Below are 21250 nucleotides of genomic sequence, written 5' to 3' on the forward strand. Positions count from 1 at the left end.
CTCTGTATATGTATTGTTGTTTATTGTTATTTATTGTCACATTTGACTAATAGCAACAACGAGGATGAGTGATGATTATATGAAATTGATGAAAATACACCCATAAAGAACGCCCACATGCAAGCTGGGACTCAAACCTGAGAACTTCGGAAGTGAGTGCAAAAGGCGACCACTAAGTGATCTGCTATCAAACTGGCTCACATTGTATTCCAGGTTATAGGGTTAGAGACAATTCAGAATTTTCCATTTACATTTAGTGTTCTATAAATGTGCCAGTGTTATATCATATTAGTTTATTTTTAATTCATACCACAAATCTCCCTTCCTTTGTAATAAGCGTTGATGATGTAATTACATTAACTGTGATATAGGATGATGTTATAAACAAATACTTGAAGTATTGTTAAATACTAACATTTCTCTCTCAATACCTACAGACTCACACACTTCAAGTGATAATAATAGAATTCAGCAGCAGAACCCTGAAAATGCACTGTCGCCAATGGAAGAAATACCTCTATTTGAGCAGCAAAACCCTGAGTACATGCCACCATCAAGAGAACAAACGCTTCTAATGCAGCAGCAATGTAAATATAGTTCTCTATGTTCATAAATTTCCTTTTGCTAATCGCCTCTAATATTAGCTAAACTCAGGCCAGCTGTACACCGGATCTGACACAATGCATCACAACACAATACAACAATATGATTATAGAAAACTTCTTACGTCACGTGCTGCCAAACACTAAAACACTAAAACACTAAAATCAGACTCTGTCCTCGACCAGCCCTGAAGATGACTCTGTGAAGGAGTCGAAAGCTTGGAAGAACTCCGAAGTGTTTTTTATCGTGCTGTTAGTGTGTGATTTTAGTGTTTTAACAATACAACAAGTTACAAAGCGACAAAACACGACAAGTCATTTTGTTTGGTAGCTAAAATCTGCAGATTTTGTCTATGTATCCAATAGGTCGAGGTCTGTCTTTTATAATTTGGGAAGCGGGTAACGATGCATTTTAAGTATAACAGTTTTCAACAGAATCAGTGTATTAATGTGCATGTAGAATTGATGTATCAATTTATATGTTGTGAACTGAATATACAGGGTGTCCCACGAACGGTGCAACTATTTACTATAAGTATTTCCATGTCATAGACCATCACTAAACACACCTTTTGTTGCCTGCAAACATCAACAGTGTTGCCACTGTACCTCATAATTTTTTTAAAACATCCATTCGGACCGGTATGCCTTTACGAGGCATTTCAGGATTGGCTATACGCGAAAACGATCGGTTTTCTTCTCTGAACTATAGATGGCGAAATAGTCCACCTACCAAAGGTGGAAATTGACGTCCAAATTTCCGTACGAATGTTTGACATGCAATTTTCCATGCTTTGTAAAAAAATAAATTTACACTTTCACTTACATTTGGCAACACTGCATGAACAACACTGCACCCCGTTTGTTGTTTCTATGTTTAAAAATATCTACTTGGACAGGGCTAACATTTGGTGTATGACTTATGTATGTACAGGTTTCGGTTACAAAGTAACTCCCAGTTGCGCCGTTCGTGGGACACCCTGTATTTCTAGCAAATAATTACTTAGAAAATACAATTTTAACCATATTTAATTGCTGGCTGTGATTAGATGTCTGTGTCTGAAGGAATGGATTGGCGATGGGTAAATTGTTTTGTTGCAAGCTTCTCAATGCAAGACCAAATTTCATTATTTTCTCACAAACCTTTGCAAGGTGACTTGAGTCAAATGCTTCATCCAGTGTGTGGCCGCCCATCAGAGACTAATGTTAAACCTTCACTGAGATGGCTTGCGACAAAAATGACTTGTCGCATCATGTTGTGTCGGATCTGTTGTGTACTTCACCTTATAGTCTAGAATATAGATGAAAATATTATCTCAGGATATTGACCATGTGAGTTGCAAATAGATTTCTGGATCTCAAAATCTGAGAAGCATATCCAGGACTCCCTTGTTGATATCCTGACAGGATTCATTCATCACTAGAAAATCTACGACAATCTCTCTAGAGAGCTTCTCATAAAATTATTCATGTACTGCTTATTTCTTGTCACTACTCTTCCTCTCTAGTGATGATGAGGATATATGAATTGATGAAATAGTTGAGGAACCAAATTAAACATCCATACCTTACTCACATATCAAACTTAGGACCCCTGACTTTGTAGCAAAGTATGCTAACGGTAAACACTCTCCTAAGAAAGCTGGCTAACTTACCATCTAATTTCCTACTATAGTTCAAATCACAAACCCTGACACCTTCTGTAAACAAAACCACCTGCATGCAGAAAGCATTGCAAACTCATAGAAGTAAAATAATCCACACGAAAATCCAGCGTTGTTACAGGATTCATTACGTAAGGTAAAACAACGACCAATTTGTAGTATGGGATACGCTGCCGCAAATGACGTCTCACTTTAAACCCAATGCTCTTTCTTTTTTACTTATTGCTTCACCTTTATGGTTAACTCTTTGCACCAGTAATCATTTCCCATAAATTTGGCTTCTTTCTTTGAATATATTTTACTTGCATTTTTTAGACAAAATGATATAACATGGTAATGTATATTTCTAAGGTTTGATATAGATAGGAGTGTATTTGAAATTTGTTTGTACATTTTATGTAAATTGTATCTTATGTAAATAAAATATATAATGGGCATAAACAGCCATATGCATTGCTGTAAGTCCAATAAATATATTGATGATGATGATCAAAACAAGACAAAGAAAGTTCGTAAATTTATTGCGGTTGGAAACTTTGACAAGCATCCTAATAACGATTTTTGTTCCGCCAAATATAGTGCACTTCGTAAAATAACTTGGTGACATGGCAAGGCAAGATAAGTGTGAACATTTTGTAGTAATATAACTTTCATTGAGCTTAGAGATTTGTGTACATAATGATATTTTATAACATTGGTTATTTTCTAAAAATAATCATGTGAACAGCAAGGAAGTAGTGCAACTTAGTAATATTGCCTGACTTAGCCTTAGAAAAATAACATGCCGAGTTCTATGCGTGCGGGAAAATCTCCGTGTTCTCCGAGCTTGTTTTCAAAACACCAGCAAGGACAGCCTTTGAAAAGGGGTGAGAAACAGATTCTACTCAATATTTATGTAACGTTCTGTCAGTAGTATCCTGAGAAACCACTAAATGAAGTGGTCAAGTTGGTATCCCAGTGCAGTGGTGTGTCAGTGTCTGCAGTTTTAAGGGTTATGAAAGAGAGAATGACCGGGAGAGTAACAATGTATGCGACTGCATATTCGTCTGATGTTTTGAGAACGGGTTCTCACATTCAGAGGCTCTTATATAAAATGAATAGGTGCGGCGAACTATGAGTGTAACAGCAGATGATTGCGGTCATGGATCAGCTGACGCAGAGTGATACATCGAATCGGTGAGACCGTTTGTTTACAGAAGGTCTCAGGGATGGTGATTTAGACCTTATACATCCTCACCGAATATGAAATGTTCACCGTATGGGGGAAAATATTAACAAGATAATGGAATAATATTTTCTATTTCTTAAAAACCAATGGAGATTTTGCATTTCTCAATATCACTACTTCCTGAGAAAGGATATCTATGAAGTATAATATTTTTGAAACAAATTTTTTGTAACTTACAGACTGGTACTGTTCCTTCATGTTATAAAAAACATTGTTTTTTTTCTAAAATCTTAAGCACAACTCAGCCCAAGGATGCAATACACAGAAGTCGACTCCATATCTCCTCCAATAGATGAAGACTTTCAACCAGAACAACAATGTAAGTATTTTTTTATTAAAGAAATAGTAATTCGTGGGGGGAAAATCTGCCTAAGATATGAATATTCACAAACAAAAATATTGTTTTTCAGTAGTTATTTACACCCATTTTAAACACTGTCATAATTGTTGATGAGATATCAATCACTACATGTACAAATAAGTGAATGTAACAATAACTGTACCATTGCAATTATATGTAATAGTTTTTAGTTTATCGCTGATACATGAACTTCTAAAAGTATTTTGTTGTTAGGACCAACAATGACTTAAATATTGAAACAATACTATCATTTCTCTGCAGCAGAATTGACTGAAATAGGCAACAATAACTGGTATCAACATTCTCGAGATGAGAATATGATGTATCAAATACAACCAAGCATTTCGCCTGATCAATACTGTAAGTTACAAAATTTGTAAAAAAAATTCATTAAATTTTTATTAGGCCTTCAAGTAATGAAGTCAATATTGTTAAGTCAATTAACAATTGTGTCAAGTCACAATTGTTAACTTATTTTGGTAAGAAAAATCAGAAGAAAATTATTACAAACAGAAATCACAGTAAAAGTGTAATTTCTTATTTTAATATATTTTACTTCCTCCTCTAGTTCTGCCGGCCCCGTGGCAGAGTGGTTAGCACATCGCGCTACGATGCCAAGGGTCACAGGTTCGAATCCTGTTCTGGGTTGTGAGTGTCCTTTTATCAATTTCATCATATCATCACTCATCCCCATCTTTGCAAATTAAAAGAAAGTGGCACAAAAAGCGAAGTAAAATAAAGCAAGTCAATCAATCAATTAATCCTCTAGTTCTATAAATATACTGCTGACTGTTGTAGCTATATTATTACAAATTTTGGAAGAAATTTCTCATTTGAACCCCTCTTCCCATACAAATTACCTACAATAAAAGTGACATTGTAATATATTATTATTTTCAAGTCACACTGGCTAAGCCAACTGTTCTCAATGGGGTAAGAACTTAGAAACATCTCATTTTTTTCTTTACTAAAGTCAAACCAGAGACCCTCATGGATACCTTTCAAATCCAGTTCAACATCTTTCCATTTTAATCTGAATCAACCAGGGTGTGAATTAAACTTTTTGTATTGTAGGGGTGAGATGGGATTGCTGTCCATTGCTGGATTCAGAATTTTTCATTGCTTTACATCACTTTTCTGCCACTTGTGACTAAGCGTGACTATGAGGATGAGAGATGATTAGATGAAATTGGAGAATGGCTATTTCCAAAGATGGGTTGGGTGAGAGGTACATCGAGCTGCTAACATGTCGCAAAAATGGGTTGCTAACAACCCTCCTAACCTAACAATGTAGGCAATGGCGGCGATTGGGTTCCAAAACTGACGGGGACAAGGTGCCGAAACTGGGGAGGGGTGGGCAAAGACAGTTTATTTTCCTTTGTAGGTAAGGTTTAGCATAGTACGGGGGCAAAAGTGGCAAAAAGTGGGGGCAACTACCCCCCTCACCACCACTGAACGTAGGCATTATTACAATTTTAATTGTGAAAATAATACATGTAAGTTGGTTAGGGGGGTTTCGTTTTGTGCTATCAGCATATTTGAGAAACCAATTTTCACGAAGTCTTAGCAGCTGAATGTGCCATGCACCAAACTGTACAAAGACAGCCATGGCCATGCCAGTACTCAAACCTAGGAGTTTCAATGGCGAGATCAAAAGTTGACCATTTAACATATTATGTTATCAAATGCATTAAATGCAAAACAGATTGTGAACATCAAAACCTCGTAAATGTTAGCAAAAATGTATGTATATATATTTCTTATATCCACAGCAGAAATGTTTCCAGCACAGGGGATTCAGGAACCAACAGCTAGGAATACACCATTTCAACAAGAACCAAGTAATTCGCCACAAAATCAATGTAATTACATTAATGATATAGTATCATTTATTTGTTGATTAATATGCACTTCTATAAAAATTTTGGCCATACTTTACAGAAATTACAAAGAATCAAAGCTTGACATTGAGTATTAGCAAATTAATTATGTTATTCATGAGTTGAGAGCAGGTAGGGTGTAAGAAGGGATGCATCCCTCAATAATCCACAGTCATAGGCCAGGTCATAGTCATCCTCACTTGGAAGGATTACAGCCCCAGAAAGAAATGTGGAAGGGGTTCTGTTTGAATTTTCGAAACCATGGGCTGCATCTTCAGATACAGGTAAAACACAGCAGAGACAGAAGCTCCTATTTATGCCATCTTTTACCTATATCTGAAGATAAGGCCATGGAAATTTAAGTTTCCAGTATCTGGTAAGCGTTTCCTTCACATTTATTAACCTGTCCTTCCTTTCATCTACTATCTACGAGTCATGTCAAAAAAGGGCCAATTGGTTATTACAGAGCATAAAATCAAGCGAGAAAATTTTTATTTTGATGCAATACGAGTGCATACCCTGGCTATTTCTCTACATAGTCACCATGACGCTCCAAGCATTTTTGGTACTGTGGAACAAGTTTACGTAGACCCTCTGCGTAGAAATTTGATGCCTGGGATCTCAGCCAGTTGATAACTGATGTCTTGAGAACTTTGCTATCATCGAAATGTTGCAAAGCAAGCCACCTTTTTAGATGAAGGAACAGAAAGTAATCACTTGGTGGAAGATCGGGACTGTATGATGTAATTCCCATCAGAATTTTTGAATTGTCGCAACAGTACGGTCAGCTGTGTGTGGGCAGGCATGTCATGAATAAGCAGAATTCCAGACCGTAACATTCCTCTTTGCCGATTTTGGATGGCACGTCGCAGATTAGACAGTGTTTGGCAATACACATCTGCTGTGATGGTTCGTCCTAGTTCCAGGAATTCCATGAGGATTACACCTTTTTGGTCCCAAAACACGGTTGCCATGATTTTGCGATGTGATGGTGTTTGCTTGAATTTCTTCGGTTTCGGTGAACTGGAATGACACCATTGCATGGATTGCTGCTTTGACTCACCAGTGACGTACGATATCCAGTTCTTGTCTCCAGTTACTATGTGAGAAAACAAGTCATCCCCATCCTTCTCCCAGCGGGCCAAACAATCACATGCTGATTTTATTCTTTCATCTTTGTGAGTGTTTGACAAAATTTTTGGCACCCACCTCACACACAGTTTGAGATAACCCAGATTGTCCGTTACAATTCGGTGCAATGTTTTATCAGACACTTCAGGAAACTCCTTGCCTAGATCAGTAATGGTGTATAGGCGATTGGATCACACTCTCTCATCAGCATGTTGCACAAGCTCGTCCTTCTGAACACTAGGCCTGCCGCTCCGCTCGTCATCATGAACATTTGAATATCCTTCCCAAAAAGCATGGCACCATTATCTTACCTTTCCTTCACTCATTACTGTTGGTCCGTAAATGGCACACAATTTCCTATGCACTCAGTCCTTTGGTGTTGAGAAATCCAATCACCAACCTCACCTCGAATTTGGCAGGATTTTCTATTACAGCAGCCATTTCAACTTCCTGCTACTCACACGTATGCACCTCCACACTGAGAAATATACCTCTGTTGCAGGCACAGAATACTAAAGCATGCTTCCGTGCATGCGCAGCTTCATCAGTGTTGCCAGTCCCTTTTTTTTTTTTACATGTGCCTCGTATCTATCTACATATATCTATATGTAATTGAAGTATTATTTTGACTCCCTATTGGCATTGGACTAACATTGTAATTAAGGTGTCCCAGGTGTGATACCCAAAAGAAACATGTAGTAGTCTCAATTAGCCTCTCAGTACATAACTGGACTGAAAAAATAAAACTCAAACTCAACATCATTGTTAGTATTTCAGCAGTGACAATTTCTATCTAATTTTACACACTTTTTTTCACAGAACTGATTGTTTTTCCATTTCTAGAATTAAGAAAAAAAATGGCAATTTGGATACTCTTAATACAATAGGATTCAAAATTTCCCAACTGTTTGGGATTCAAAACCCAGAAAATGATTTCCCTTATCAGGATTGGGATGGGTAAAGTTTTTTCTCAATCTCGATACCGAAATTTTGGAAGACTGCATGACATACTCCCAATGATTTGCAACAATTTGAAGTGTGTAATAACATTTTCCCTGTTTCTCTCAGTGCAAAATCGAAATAACCTTCACTCACTTTGCATCATCAGGCCTAGAGTACTTTTCAAGGAATTTGAGTGGTTTTAAGATAAAGAAAAAAATTCATTCATCTATTTACATAACAATTCTACAAAATGATTATTTTGCAATGTATATATTGTGAATATACAAGGATGCAAGAAACTAATTACACACTTTATTTTGAGTGCTAATATTTTGCAGGTATTTCAGGTATGTTGAACCTCCAACCCCCTTCATCCATCTTGGCATGCCCATGGTAAAGTCTCCCCACATATAAATCCAGGCCTGAAAATTATGCGATGTTATGTACTTGGCCAAAATTCTTCACAAACATCCTTATTATTACTGAGTACAAGTTTAGTAAATAACCATAAAAGTCTTCGTACTTGTGTATGCACACAAAGATTATTCTCAGACATCAGAAGTTATTTTAAAAATCTGTGTAATTAAAGTGTAAGTTTAAATAAAAGATTTAAAAGGACTGCAGTAATGTGACTGCTAAACCTTTCCTTTCATGCTTACGAGGGTCACTATTTATATTTTGAGCCTAACAATGAAAAAACAGGAATTTGGCATTGAAAACTGCTTTATTGTTTTTCGAAGTATTCTCCTTTATGATCAATACCCTTTTGCATTCGTTCGAACCATTTGTCAAAGCAGTTTTTCCAATCTTCTTGAGACACCTCCATAATATGGTTTTTGAACGCATCAACGGCATCTTCTGCCGACGAAAATCGTTGTCCACGCAATTTATTCTTGACATTCGGGAACAAGAAGAAGTCATTGGGTGCCAAATCAGGACTGTACCGCGGATGACCCATCAATTCGATTTTTTGACTGTTCATAAAGTCGGTTGTTAGACGAGATGTGTGACAGCTGGCATTGTCTTAATGAAGAATGATCCGACGGCATTTGTTTGTTTTCCGTATTTGACCAAAGACCTCTGGCAAACAAATTGTTGTGTACCATTCAGAGTTGACCGTTCTACATTCCTGTAAAGGCACAGTTGCCACATGACCAGTTTTTCTGAAAAAAAAAATACAGGCGACCATTTGTTTCGATGTGCTTCGAGCGCGAACAACTTTTGTTGGATTGGGTTCATCTTGAAACATCCATAGAGTCGACTGCTGTTTACATTCCGGCTCATATGCATATATCCATGATTCGTCACCTGTTACAATCTTATATACGTCTTTTGAAGCACCACCATTGTATTTATTGAGCATTTGTTTGCACCAATTGACGCGAGCGTCTTTTTGAGTTTTTGTCAAATTGTGTGGGATCCAACGAGAACATACCTTTCTCACAGCTAAATGATCATGTAATATTTTATATATGCTGGTGGAACTAATGCCTATGGTTGCCTCAATCTCACCGTATGTCACATGACGATCTTGCAGTATTAAGTTTTGCACAGCATCGATGTTTTCTTGAACAACAACTGATTTTGGACGACTTTCGCAAATCTCGTCGGTGAGCGAATGGCAGCCACGATTAAATTCGTTATACCAGTGGCAAAGGATGGGGCTTCATTGCCAAATGTGGAAGTAAGTTGATCGATGCACTTTTGTCTTGATAATCCACGTCGAAAATCGTAAAAAATCATCGCACGAAAATGTTCACGAGTTAATTCCATTTTATTGTTGTCGTGCAATCTCCAAGGCAACATAAACAACACAAATGAAGCTATTGACAAAACATTTGAAGTACGTTATGGTCAATAATGCCAGACGATTCCGTGCAAACGTCAAATCGCGCCTAACTTCAATCAGTGTTGCCAAGGCTAAAAATATAAATAGTGACCCTCGTATCATCTTTAAAATCCAGATATTTATAAATGAGCACATACAAATTTCATATGAACATTTTAAATTTATTTTTAAGGCATGGCTACAAATATTAACTAAGTTTTCTTCATATTTATTTTTAGTGATTGATTATTTTTGGGAACTAAGAAGACTTAACAGTTAAGTATAATTTTCAAGAAATTAAACTTTGTGATCAATATTTTAACTAGATTAAATGGAATGCTGAAGGAAGTAGGATTTCATATTAAGTTTATATTTATTATTATTAGAGAGTAACACATATTAAACCTCACTTCATAAACAAACTCAAGAAAGTGATACCTAGATTTTTTCTGTATTTGAAGTATTTCAGAAAACAAACTGCTTATTTTTTATGATTGACGCTTATTCAAAAACTTTCTGTAGATGCATGTATCATTATCACAAATTTCTTTAATGTGCTAAAAATTGCATAATAATTAGAAACAACAGCCAATTAGTGGCTTATGTAGAATCAGTTGAATACCTAGAAAAAACTAGGTAGGAGTGAATGTACAAAGGTCGGTCAAAAAGTAATGCACAATCCACTGTAGCTCGGGAATGGTAAGGACTAGGGAAATGAAATTTTGTAGGTAGAAGCATTGATCCTTTACCAACTAACCAACATCTAATGCCATGTCAAGAAGAATCCAACAAATTGGAATATACAAGTTAAATTGTGATAATGCATGACCGCATGCTACAATCATGACAGTTCAGAAGATTGGCCATCTGGGATGTGGTGCCACAACCCCAGGTGTATAGTGGTGCTTTTTTTTAACACCTGTTCAATGCCTGAGCAGAATTTCTTGCCTTAGGGTGTATACTCATGGAACAAGGTATTGCCCATTCTTATTCAATATAATTTGATTGTAAAGCAGGGGTATAGAGAACAAAGTCTTTCAGGATGTCTTCTAGTCAAGAAAGTCATGGAAGTCCCTGCTTCTTTATTTTTGTAACAACTATTTTTTCCTTTAAAAGTCTACCTTAAAATATATGTAGGCCTCTATCGAAAATATATTAACTGATATAATAAAATACATCTACTCTGTTATGAATAGCCAGTAAAGCAACCATTATTTAGGCGAAAGAATCAATCATCTGGCTGCATTGTGTCGACAATGGAAGCTAAGACCAACGCCGCCAGCATTTTTGCTCTCAACAATGTATTTTAGTTGCGATAAGACGGTGAAGCATAAAAAAATGGAGAATTTGTGGCTGACTCTCACTTGCATCTGTTATTTTGTTTTTAGCATTTGCATTGCGAGTTTTGAGGTGATTAAAACATATTTTCTGTCGCTCTCTGATATTCTATTCAAAATGAAAAGAAGGTGGGAGAACAAGGCTACAAAATTATTTCCAAAAAGTATAAAAAACAGAAAATAAAACTATGAGTGACAATGGTAGTGATTCTGCAGTACTGGCTGTACGTAGTGTTAATCCTTTGCCATGTGTATCACACATAACATCAGCAACAAGAACCTCAGAAACGGCAATAACAACAGCGACATTCCAACATGAAGCCAATACAGGTAATATTTCATGTTCTGATTTTCCCTCTATATGGTCTGAGCAACAGTGGTTGGAGAGTAAGCAAAAACATACATGATTGATAGCAAGAAATGGGTATTTAGGGTGTGATGATTGTTGCTCCGTAGATTACTTAGGGCCTGATAAAAGTCAGGGATTATTATTTCGTAGTTTTTTAATTATTAATATGCAAGTTGCATATCAAAATGTTCTTGTATTTTTATAAATCAAATTGGAATTCAGCATTTGCTGCATTATGGGAGAAATTGGAAGGTTACGATAATATTTATTCAATTAATGAAATACTGTGCAGTGAATATCTCTCGTAACAGGCGCGTTAGTGACACAAAGATGTCCCTTATGAAAAAACACCGAAGGGTACACCGCCCTGGTACTACTTATTTTACCACTACACCAGTGCACAACCCCCATACAGTCCTGACATAGTGCTATCGGATTTCTATCTGTTTGGACGACTGAAGGCTCATCTGCGTGGGAAACAGTTTGGAGATGACAAAGAGCTCATTGTGTGTGTGAAAGAGTGTGAAAAAGTGATGTAAAGACCGACCTTAAGAGTTTTACGAACGAACATTTGTGTCATGGAAACAAAGATGGCTGCAGTGCAGTGAAGCACATGGATCATACAATGAGTAACATTTCCAAAGGACCAAAGGATAGGGTTACCAGATCGCTGTAAGGGACATGTAGGACATGCTGTTCCAAAATGTAGGGCATTAAGTCAAAATGTAGGACACAAAACATTCTCAATAAATAATACATATTTCTATAGAACACGTTAGAAAGTAGTTAAAAAATGACAGTTTTCAGTTTTAAAAAATATGAATTCTCAATGAATTTTTAAATACAAAATTTTAAAACTTGAAATCATACTAATCAATGCACCTCCTCAGTGGCGGCGATTAGTTTTGCCAGTTTTGCCCCCGCACTATGCTAAATCTTATGTACAAAGGAAAATATACTGTCTTTGCCCCCCCTCCCCCTAGTTTTGGCATTTTGTCCCCCCAGTTTAGGAACCCAATTGCTGCCACTGCATGACTTCCTACTACATGATTTAAGTGGTGCTTCTCAAAGGAGACACTTTTTATCAAAATTTCAGGTTTAATCAAAGTATATTTATGTTAGAGTGGACAGTCAAACTCTCTGAAATTATAGGGACCAGTACCAAACATTTTACAGACCTTATAAAAAAATAATTTCTCTCGTGAGTCTGTTGTGCTGATGGTAATGAAAGTTCTCTCTCAACATTTGAAATACGACCTGTAATGGCAAACAAATATTCAGCAATTACCGTAATTTAAAATGGTCCCAGATGTTTCATCTTGGGTAGTTTTTAGTTCAATAACAGGGTGTCTACCAATATAATACATCCAGAAACCTGGACTTTTTCTGGACTTTTCTAGACCTTTTTTTCCGTTTTTCTTAACATTTATTTATTCGACCCCTAGTTAGGTAAAGTTGGAAATTAGTAATTAAGAAAATAAATATATATTTATCTAATGAAAACCCCTACTAAAGGGACAGTTAAGATGAAAACTGAAGCTGAATTTAAGAAGAGAATTAGATCTGCTTTCTTGTATTAATGCATCCTGAACTGTGTTTGGCAGACAAGCGAGGTTTTGGCATCTGGACTCACAGCCAATATAATATTTTGTAGGACTTGTGTCGGTTGTCCCTATATGTTTGTGACTGTCCCTTCATCCATCTTCTCTTACCACCATTCATCCTCATCTTCACGATTAGCCAAAGGGACAATAAAAAGTGAAGTAAAATAAACTAAATCAACCAATCAATAGCAAAAATTCTTGACCACAAGAATAATTTATTGTATTTTTATTGACTTCTTGACATACTTGTTGATTTCTTTACTTTTTCTTGACTTCCATGACTTTCTTGACTGGAAGACATCCTGAATAACTTTGTTCTCTATACCCCTGCTTTACAATCTACTTATATTGAATGAGAATGGGCAATACCTTGTTCCATGAGTATACACCCTAAGGCAAGAAATTCTGGTCAGGCATTGAACAGTGATGTGATTAGAAAGTGGTCCCAAAACTTTGTTCATTAATTGCCTCCGTTTTCCCATTTGTTTAATAGCAGGACAAACTTTTTTTTTTCTTTTGTGCAATGACTGAATCAAAATAAATTTCACTATTGAGTTTGGAAGCGCAGTCCATAGACTTGTAACTTGCATTATTTTTCCTCTTACATATTTTCCTAATTAATATTATGTGACGCTCAAAATGTAGGACATTTATGATACTTTTCAAATTCCTCCCAGACGCCGGACATAAGGCTAAAATGTAGGACATGTCTGGGAAAATCCGGACATCTAGTAACCCTACCAAAGGATCAATGCTTCTACCTACAAAATTTCATTTCTCTAGTCCTTACCATTCCCGAGCTACAGTGGATTGTGCGTTACTTTTTGACTGACCTTTGTATATATTGCCCAACTTTGTTCCTGGTCCATCAACAGAATAGTACAGTCTGAAGGAATGGATAAATGTGTCACAATACACCTGCATCTGAATTGTATAATGTATTTTTGTTACAATGAATGTGTACTAATAAAATAATGTTCTTCTTTCTTATATCAAAACTGCACATGCTCGGCCATATAGATGTACAGAAGAGTAAGTATGGTATCTTGAATTATTTTCTTCAATTTATAAACAACTTTAAACAGTCACATTTACTGCCTACTTTGCTATGCTTTGTTGCTAATGAAAATTAAAGGTTAAATATGTAAATAAAAATACATAATGTACTCACCCCTGCTTGTACCTCAATGTTCTTTCATATACTTGATACTGGATAATTCTGCAGAAAGAAAATATAAATTAGGAAAGCAAAATGAACCCAGTCACACATATGTGCAAGCATACATAAGTTATCTAGTTCTTTATCTCTAAAAATCTTTAACTGAGAGCACCAATTTGACATATTTAATTGCTATTCCAGCATCTTGTGAAAGCATAAGATTTGTATTTTGTATTATTAATATCAACAACTATCGGCTAATATGTGCATTTTGTAACTTTGATGTGTAATTTTTTCAGTTGCTGAAACATTTATTCAAGAAGGAATAGCCAACGGTAAGTTTTAAACTATTATCGTAAAAAATGATATTTTACAGCACATGCCATCAACATCATAAAAACCAAGACAACTCACAACACGTACCTTTGTTTGGTAGTCCCAATTTTCAGATTGACCACAGTCCTTCTTCAGGAATGGAAGACTAAAATCCAAAGCATTGTAAAAGATTAAGACATGGGCCACCAACGTGATCACAGAATTTTTTTATATACACTTTAATCTAAGGTAAGTAATTTTAACCATGTTTCAACATTTTATCATGTCTTGGATTCTAATCTTCAAGAAGGATTGTTTTGTGTTACTTCAGATCGAGATTTATCTTGAAAATTATAACTACCAGTTATGTGTTGTGATTTTATGTTGGTTTTGGAATTGATACACATACTATTCTTGAAACTAGGCATTAGTCAATAGGGAAGCATAGGTGATATTACAATTACATAATAACCATATGGAAGAATTTCAAATATGTATGATTGCAAATTGTAATACTTATCATAGTATATCATATGTAATACATATCAGAGCGCGATACTTGCGAAATCTGTGTTCGACAGCTGTGTTGTAGCTCCTTAGCGATTTTTGCAAACTGGTTGTTCTTGAAAAGATCTGTGAACTCGAGGAATATATAAATGCAAAAACAAAGGATGAATAGTCTAAAGAAGCTGAACTTTGGAATTGTGTTGATTTGCTTGATTGGTATTGCTATTTCATATTACGCGTATGTTGTTGAAACCAACAAGGAATGTAACAAAAATTATGAAGCAATGTGCGATATAAGTGAACACATGAGTTGTTCGAAAGCTTTTATGTCAGACTTTGGTAAAGGTTTTGGTATTTTAAGGCATATTACAGGAGAGAACTCAATACTTATCATTCCCTTTTAGAATTCTACGTTGTATGTAACATGTATAAGCATGAGTGTAATATGTGTATACATAATGAACCATATTTTTGTATTGGGTTGATGTTTCCAAACAAAATATGTATTGATTTGATTTGATGTTTTAAGTCCACATTATGCACAAAAAAAAGGTAAAGTGTTCCCCTGTGCATAGTACCACGTCATGAAGGCGTATAGGGGGTGTGGGGGTAACGCCCCACACTTTCTTGATCCGGTCGTGAGTGGGGGTGATGTGATCAGCATCACGCCCCTGACCGCCTTTACCCCCCCCCCCCAGGTTTCCCCCAGGTACCCATGTTATTCGACGCTGGGTGTGCGCCGGGGCCGCTTCCACCGTTAGAAAAGTTCCCGGATTTGAACCGGCCGGGGATCGAACCCGGGACCTTTAGCATGGTAGTCAGACACGTTACCGACTGAGCCACCGCGGCCCCACTTTATGCACAGTAAGCCTAATTAGGACTGGACCTACAGTTTAAAGTGGGATCCAAACCACTATGTGCCTCCACCTGGTATCAATCCCGGGTCCCCTTGATTACAAGGCGATGATGGTACAACTGTGCAATCGGGGAGGCCAAATAAAATATGTAAAAATGTACGCACAATAAAATTATTATCAATTCTGTTACCACTCTCAATCATTATTTCAGAGACAAAGTGCCAAAATATGTTCATATTCTGCAGCAGCTATATTCCTCCTCCATATATTCATCCTGTTGATGAGTGTGTTTGTGGGTACATAATAATCACAATGTCATTTTGATACAAGATATTGGAACTTATAAATTAATTTTCATTTTTTTAAAATTTCACCTTGTATAGTTATACAGAGTAGACAAAAGTTTAAAATAATAATAACCTAAACAATCTAGTGTTGTTGTGTATGGCAAAATTCAATTAGATTATAAAATAGCAGACACACAATATGTAATAATTGCTACATTACTTAAAATTCCCTTAATGCTTGTCTTTATTATTTCATGCTATGTTCACCTTGGATATTCCAGATCCACAACAATGTAAGTAAATTTTGCTTTAGCACATTGCAATAAATAAGTTCAGAGTAACAAATAAAATAGCTATAAGATAAATACAAATATGGAGAATAATTAATGTAAGCACACACTGGATAGTAAAACATGAACAGTTCGAAGAAAACACTGTTTTTAAATTTTGTAAACAGGATTTACCGTTTACATTCATTAGTGTGAATGGATTGATTGATTTGAAATTTTTGGGTGATATCGAATCTTCATTCAGTAGTTTTTAGGATGTGATCACTGAACCAGGTGCAATATTTCAGGTTTCAGTTATACAAAAATCAAGTGTAAAATGACTTAAAAGAGGCATGTGTGAAAAATTGTGTCTTCAACATTTTATGATACTGATTCTCTTAAATAATTTATAAACTCATAAGTTAATTATTTTTGTACCCTGTACCGATTACATCTGGAACAAGGCTACACATGGTGGCAGAGAAGGGGAGGGGGAGGGTCGAGTGGGCAGAGCGAAGCAGTACTCTCTGCTGCGAAGGCTGGTAACTGCAGTCCCTTTCCTCCGCTTCATGCAATACCGTTCCCTCTCACATGTCTATTGGTAGACCAGTCTTGCATCACTACTTGCTTAGAGACTTGTTTTCATTTGGTTGCTCCAGAGATAGTTGGGACATGATATAGTATATATAAGAAGTAAAAAAGCAGTCCACTTTTATGCTCAAATAGGGTAATTGGGATCAGGAACACTGCACTGTGGCCCCTATCAGGACTGAAACCCAGAACCATTTAAATAACTAATATATTGACAATTATAATAATTAATAAAAAGCGATCCTTTGAAGAAACATTACTGTGGTTCATGAATATATTTATACAAATTTGCATTTTAGAGTAATAGAAATATGATACTGATTTATTGTAATAATAAAATTTTACTGAAGATGTATTTATTTCTTCTTTTATAGTATGCTACATGATCATGCAACTCAATATGCACACGGGTGAGATTACACTCACTTTCTATTTATTTATAAGAGAGAAAAGGACTCAGGTCCTCTAATTTAAAGAATAAGGGTAAGAGACATCCTCCTCACTCAGGGGGAGGATAAAACAGAATGTTGCTGTGGAGAGTCATTGCATGGTACTGATGTTAGGAGGGGAACATGTTTCAACTCTTGTACGCAATGAGCGTTTTTCGCTCGAGCGGGAAATAGTTCACAAGCAATGCTAGATGGCATGCAGAATTGATAGATCTTCCGCTCAAGCAAACAACGGTCGAACAAGCTGAATGCACTCAAACTCTCGAATCCTATTACTACACCTATTTCAGTAATTTGTCTATGATAGTAGGCCCTCAAATAATTATCGTGAAGTAAAGGACGAAGTGAAATTGAAAATTTGGTGAAATATAGTCATCACATACACATAGGCGTAGCTACGGGGTGTGCCGGGTGTGCCTAGGCACACCCTAATGGGCTGCTTTATCAAAGAGAATTAAAGACAGATATTTCAATAAGAGAGAAAATAAGCGACAGTTTGTAAGAAGTTGAAATGTCATTATTTGGCACAAACGTGTGCATTATCGCTGATGAAACGAGTGTCTATAGATTTTCGATTTTTTTATGTCATTGGAGAAAGAAGATATTTACTGCATTCTACTCTGTACTACAGCGCTTTTCTTCTATACCTGTCACAAGCTGCACGTGTGAGAGAGCTTTCTTCAAGCTTACCCAAGTTAAAACTAAATTAAGAGCAACTCAGAAGCAGGATAGATTGGAAGCCCTGCTCTTGCTATTTGTGGAACAGGAAAAAGCTTAGTCTATTGATGTAAATGAAGTTATTGATGAGCTTAAGAACATTGTACCTTTTGACAGATGTCTCTTGTTATGGATGGTGTGTATTTTGATGTATTTGATTGTAACATTTGTGAACATTTTGTGTGTGTGTAATTTCTATGCAATTTGATTTTTCTACTACATATATTCAGAAATTTTCAACATTGTCATTTAGTGAATTTATATTCCTTTACAAACATCCGTGCAGTTAAAGAGCCAAATGATTGTGTTGCAAAATATGCTATTAAAATGGTACAAGACCTCATTTTTTTTCTTTGTGCACATCCAAATATAAAGTTCTAGCTACGCCTATGCACATACATATTAAAATGCAGTTTTGTACATCTTACCGAGATATGTGAAAATGAAATACATGATTATGGGCTGAAAGTACTTAGGCTGACATTTTATGTTTCTACAATTATTGTCACATTAAAATGATGTTCGATTGAATGTTATAACTGCATTTTATTATTTCACAGAATATTATTGTCCTTTTCGGTATGTGAACAATGATGTACACATACTTGTTGCACTGCGACACAATACTTGTAATTGCTCATGCAGGTCTGTCAGCATGTATATCCATTTTACGTTTCGGTTTGTAGATATTGCATACTTTCACATATATGCATTGTATTTTAGTCTTGCATAATATATGGAATTATGATTTAGAATTGTAATTGTATAGAATGGTTTCCATCCATGTGTGGGTTTTAGGTTGACAGTGCTGTGTATTAGGCTCTGAAATACCAGACATTGTCAATCATTCCAGAGTGTGGTATGCTCAAGTGCAGCACACTTGAGCATGGGATACTCAAACGAGTTTGAACAAGCAAAAGTGATCCTATGAAGTACTCTAGTAACCACATACATTGAGGACCAGGATGTGAATGAAGCTGTCACATTTGAGTGTTGTCATGTCATTCTTTTTGCTCTTGTGAAAACAGATTTCACTTACTCACTTGCAAGGTACTGGACAGTTCTATAGTGCTGTTTTGCAAGTAGCAGTTGTCATTTCCTAATAATTGGTAAAATCACTGTTGATATCACAGGGTGTCTGTGAACTGTGATTTAAATAAATTATGGTGGGCTGCCAGGCAGAACATAGAGAGACTGGAATTTAACCCTTAAACACATGAATTATTTATTGTCATTTTTTTTCTTGTTTTTAGTCTAATATCTGTTGTTATGTACTAATAAGTGATTTTGAATCAATTTTTTGAAAATTTTCATTCTCCCTTTCTGAATTATGCCCCATTACCATATGGTAACGCTATGCGTTCACCCCTACAAATTGATTTATTATTGAAAACTTGGAAATTTTTGAATTAACCTTAAAATTACTTTCGAAATGTTATTATTTTTTTTAAATAAAATACAAATATTATAGATCGATTGTGCATTAATCTCACATTTTCTGAGCTAAAGATGTTCAGGTATCTATTTAGTATATAATGACTACCCTATATTCACATATTGTTTATCATTCTTCAATATTCACTTGTCATAGAAACTTTGTATTGAGTTGAATTGAAGTTTTTAAGTCCACTTTATGCACGTAATAGCTAATCGTCACTGGACGTACAAATTAAAGTTAGATCGAAACCAATGTGTCATGTACCTCCACCGTGTATCGAACCCGGGACCCGTTCATTACAAGGCGATGACGTTACCACTACGCCATTGGGGAGGCCCTTGTCAAAGAAACGTATGAAACAGGAAGGTGAAGTCCAACCACATATTTGATATGTCCAATGCGAACACTACTGGTGGACCACCACTATACCATGCATCTTTCAAAACCTTCCTTTGTGTTGTAATGAGCCGCCAAGCTCCCTTAGGTGCAACACGAAAAGATGTCCTATATTTTTTAGAAATATCCATCCAAATTCAAGCTGGGAGAATTTTTGTCTTGGTAAATTCATGTATGCATATTTCTAAATTTGTTTTCAATGTCACTGGAATATTCTTATACTCTTGTGTTGATAGATATCAAAACGAAAGAGGTATCCACGGAAGGTTTTCAAGCACCAGGCAGGCTTTGTTACCAAATCTTACAGGTTTTCCTGTAATAAAAAGCTTGCACGAATGTTTTCCATAATACGGAATCACAGACTCAACAAGGCTGAGTTACTGAAGAGGCACAAAATGTTCTATGAAATGATCATCTATTATTAGTATTATTTTATTATATTTATTATTATTGTTCATATTATTATTAAAATAAAATACTCCCTCTGTCCCATAATTATAGTCCGGTATGCCAAAATGGTAGTACAGGAATGACAGACGAAGAGGCAGATGGAAAGCCCAATTTGTACTGATCCTTGAGTAGTAAAGTTGTATGACTCATTCCCTTGTTTTATGTTCTTCTTCTGTATAAACCAATGTCACAGTTTGAATATTGGGCAATTATTATGAGACAACAACCAAAGGTGTACTGGACAATAATTATGGGACAGAGGGAGTATAAATTATAAGCAATAGAAATAAATAAACCAGGCAAAAGACAAGACAAGAAAAGCCTTTACAACTTAAATTTCTTGCTTTATATGCAATAATAACACTATATTTACTTTCCAGTGTATGGCATATTGAATAAAAAATCGAAGGTCAAAACAAATACATCCTCTCGCAACAATGCCATTACCTGGACCAAAACAAATGGTCTCAAATGTAAGCTTTATGCTTCCTAGAGCGACTTCTGGCACTAGGTTTGCCTACACACTCAATATAGAGAATCCTCTAGCACGAAAGTGTGCGAATGTTGAGCGTTACCATATGGTAACGCTATGCATTTAAGGGTTATGTTGATCCAGCCAGAGTCTGGGAACAACGAAGTATGATGATGACAATGATGTATACTAATCCAGGTGGCTACTGTATTACCCAGCTAAAATATGAATCAGTTCAAGGTTAATTGTCAAAAAAATCAAGGCAAAAAATAACGTATATATTAAAATTTATTTTTTAATAACATTTTGTTCTGAACAGTTATGAAAAGTTCCTTACATATCTTACTTCTCCACCCTACAAGACTTCATAAGCTAGCAATTAACATGAAAGTAAATGACGCTCAAGGACTCTCCTCT

The 21250-nt window shown here is 35.9% G+C and overlaps 1 protein-coding gene across 1 annotated transcript in view; it reads left to right on the forward strand.

Moving 5' to 3' along the window:
* The window catches only part of LOC146002173 (uncharacterized), a 61928-nt gene extending 42942 nt beyond the window's left edge, over window positions 1–18986 (forward strand). Inside the window, exons 7-14 of the mRNA XM_083139890.1 lie at window positions 438–587; window positions 3730–3813; window positions 4117–4215; window positions 5628–5717; window positions 9876–9911; window positions 13947–13958; window positions 14385–14420; window positions 18931–18986. Of these exons, the coding sequence (XP_082996016.1) occupies window positions 438–587; window positions 3730–3813; window positions 4117–4215; window positions 5628–5717; window positions 9876–9911; window positions 13947–13958; window positions 14385–14420; window positions 18931–18986 (563 nt within the window). The remainder of the gene's footprint in view (window positions 1–437; window positions 588–3729; window positions 3814–4116; window positions 4216–5627; window positions 5718–9875; window positions 9912–13946; window positions 13959–14384; window positions 14421–18930) is intronic.
* Window positions 18987–21250: the final 2264 nt, after the last annotated feature.

Source organism: Lepisma saccharinum, chromosome 18 (assembly GCF_977018435.1).
Source record: "Lepisma saccharinum chromosome 18, izLepSacc3.1, whole genome shotgun sequence".
NCBI lineage: Eukaryota > Metazoa > Arthropoda > Insecta > Zygentoma > Lepismatidae > Lepisma > Lepisma saccharinum.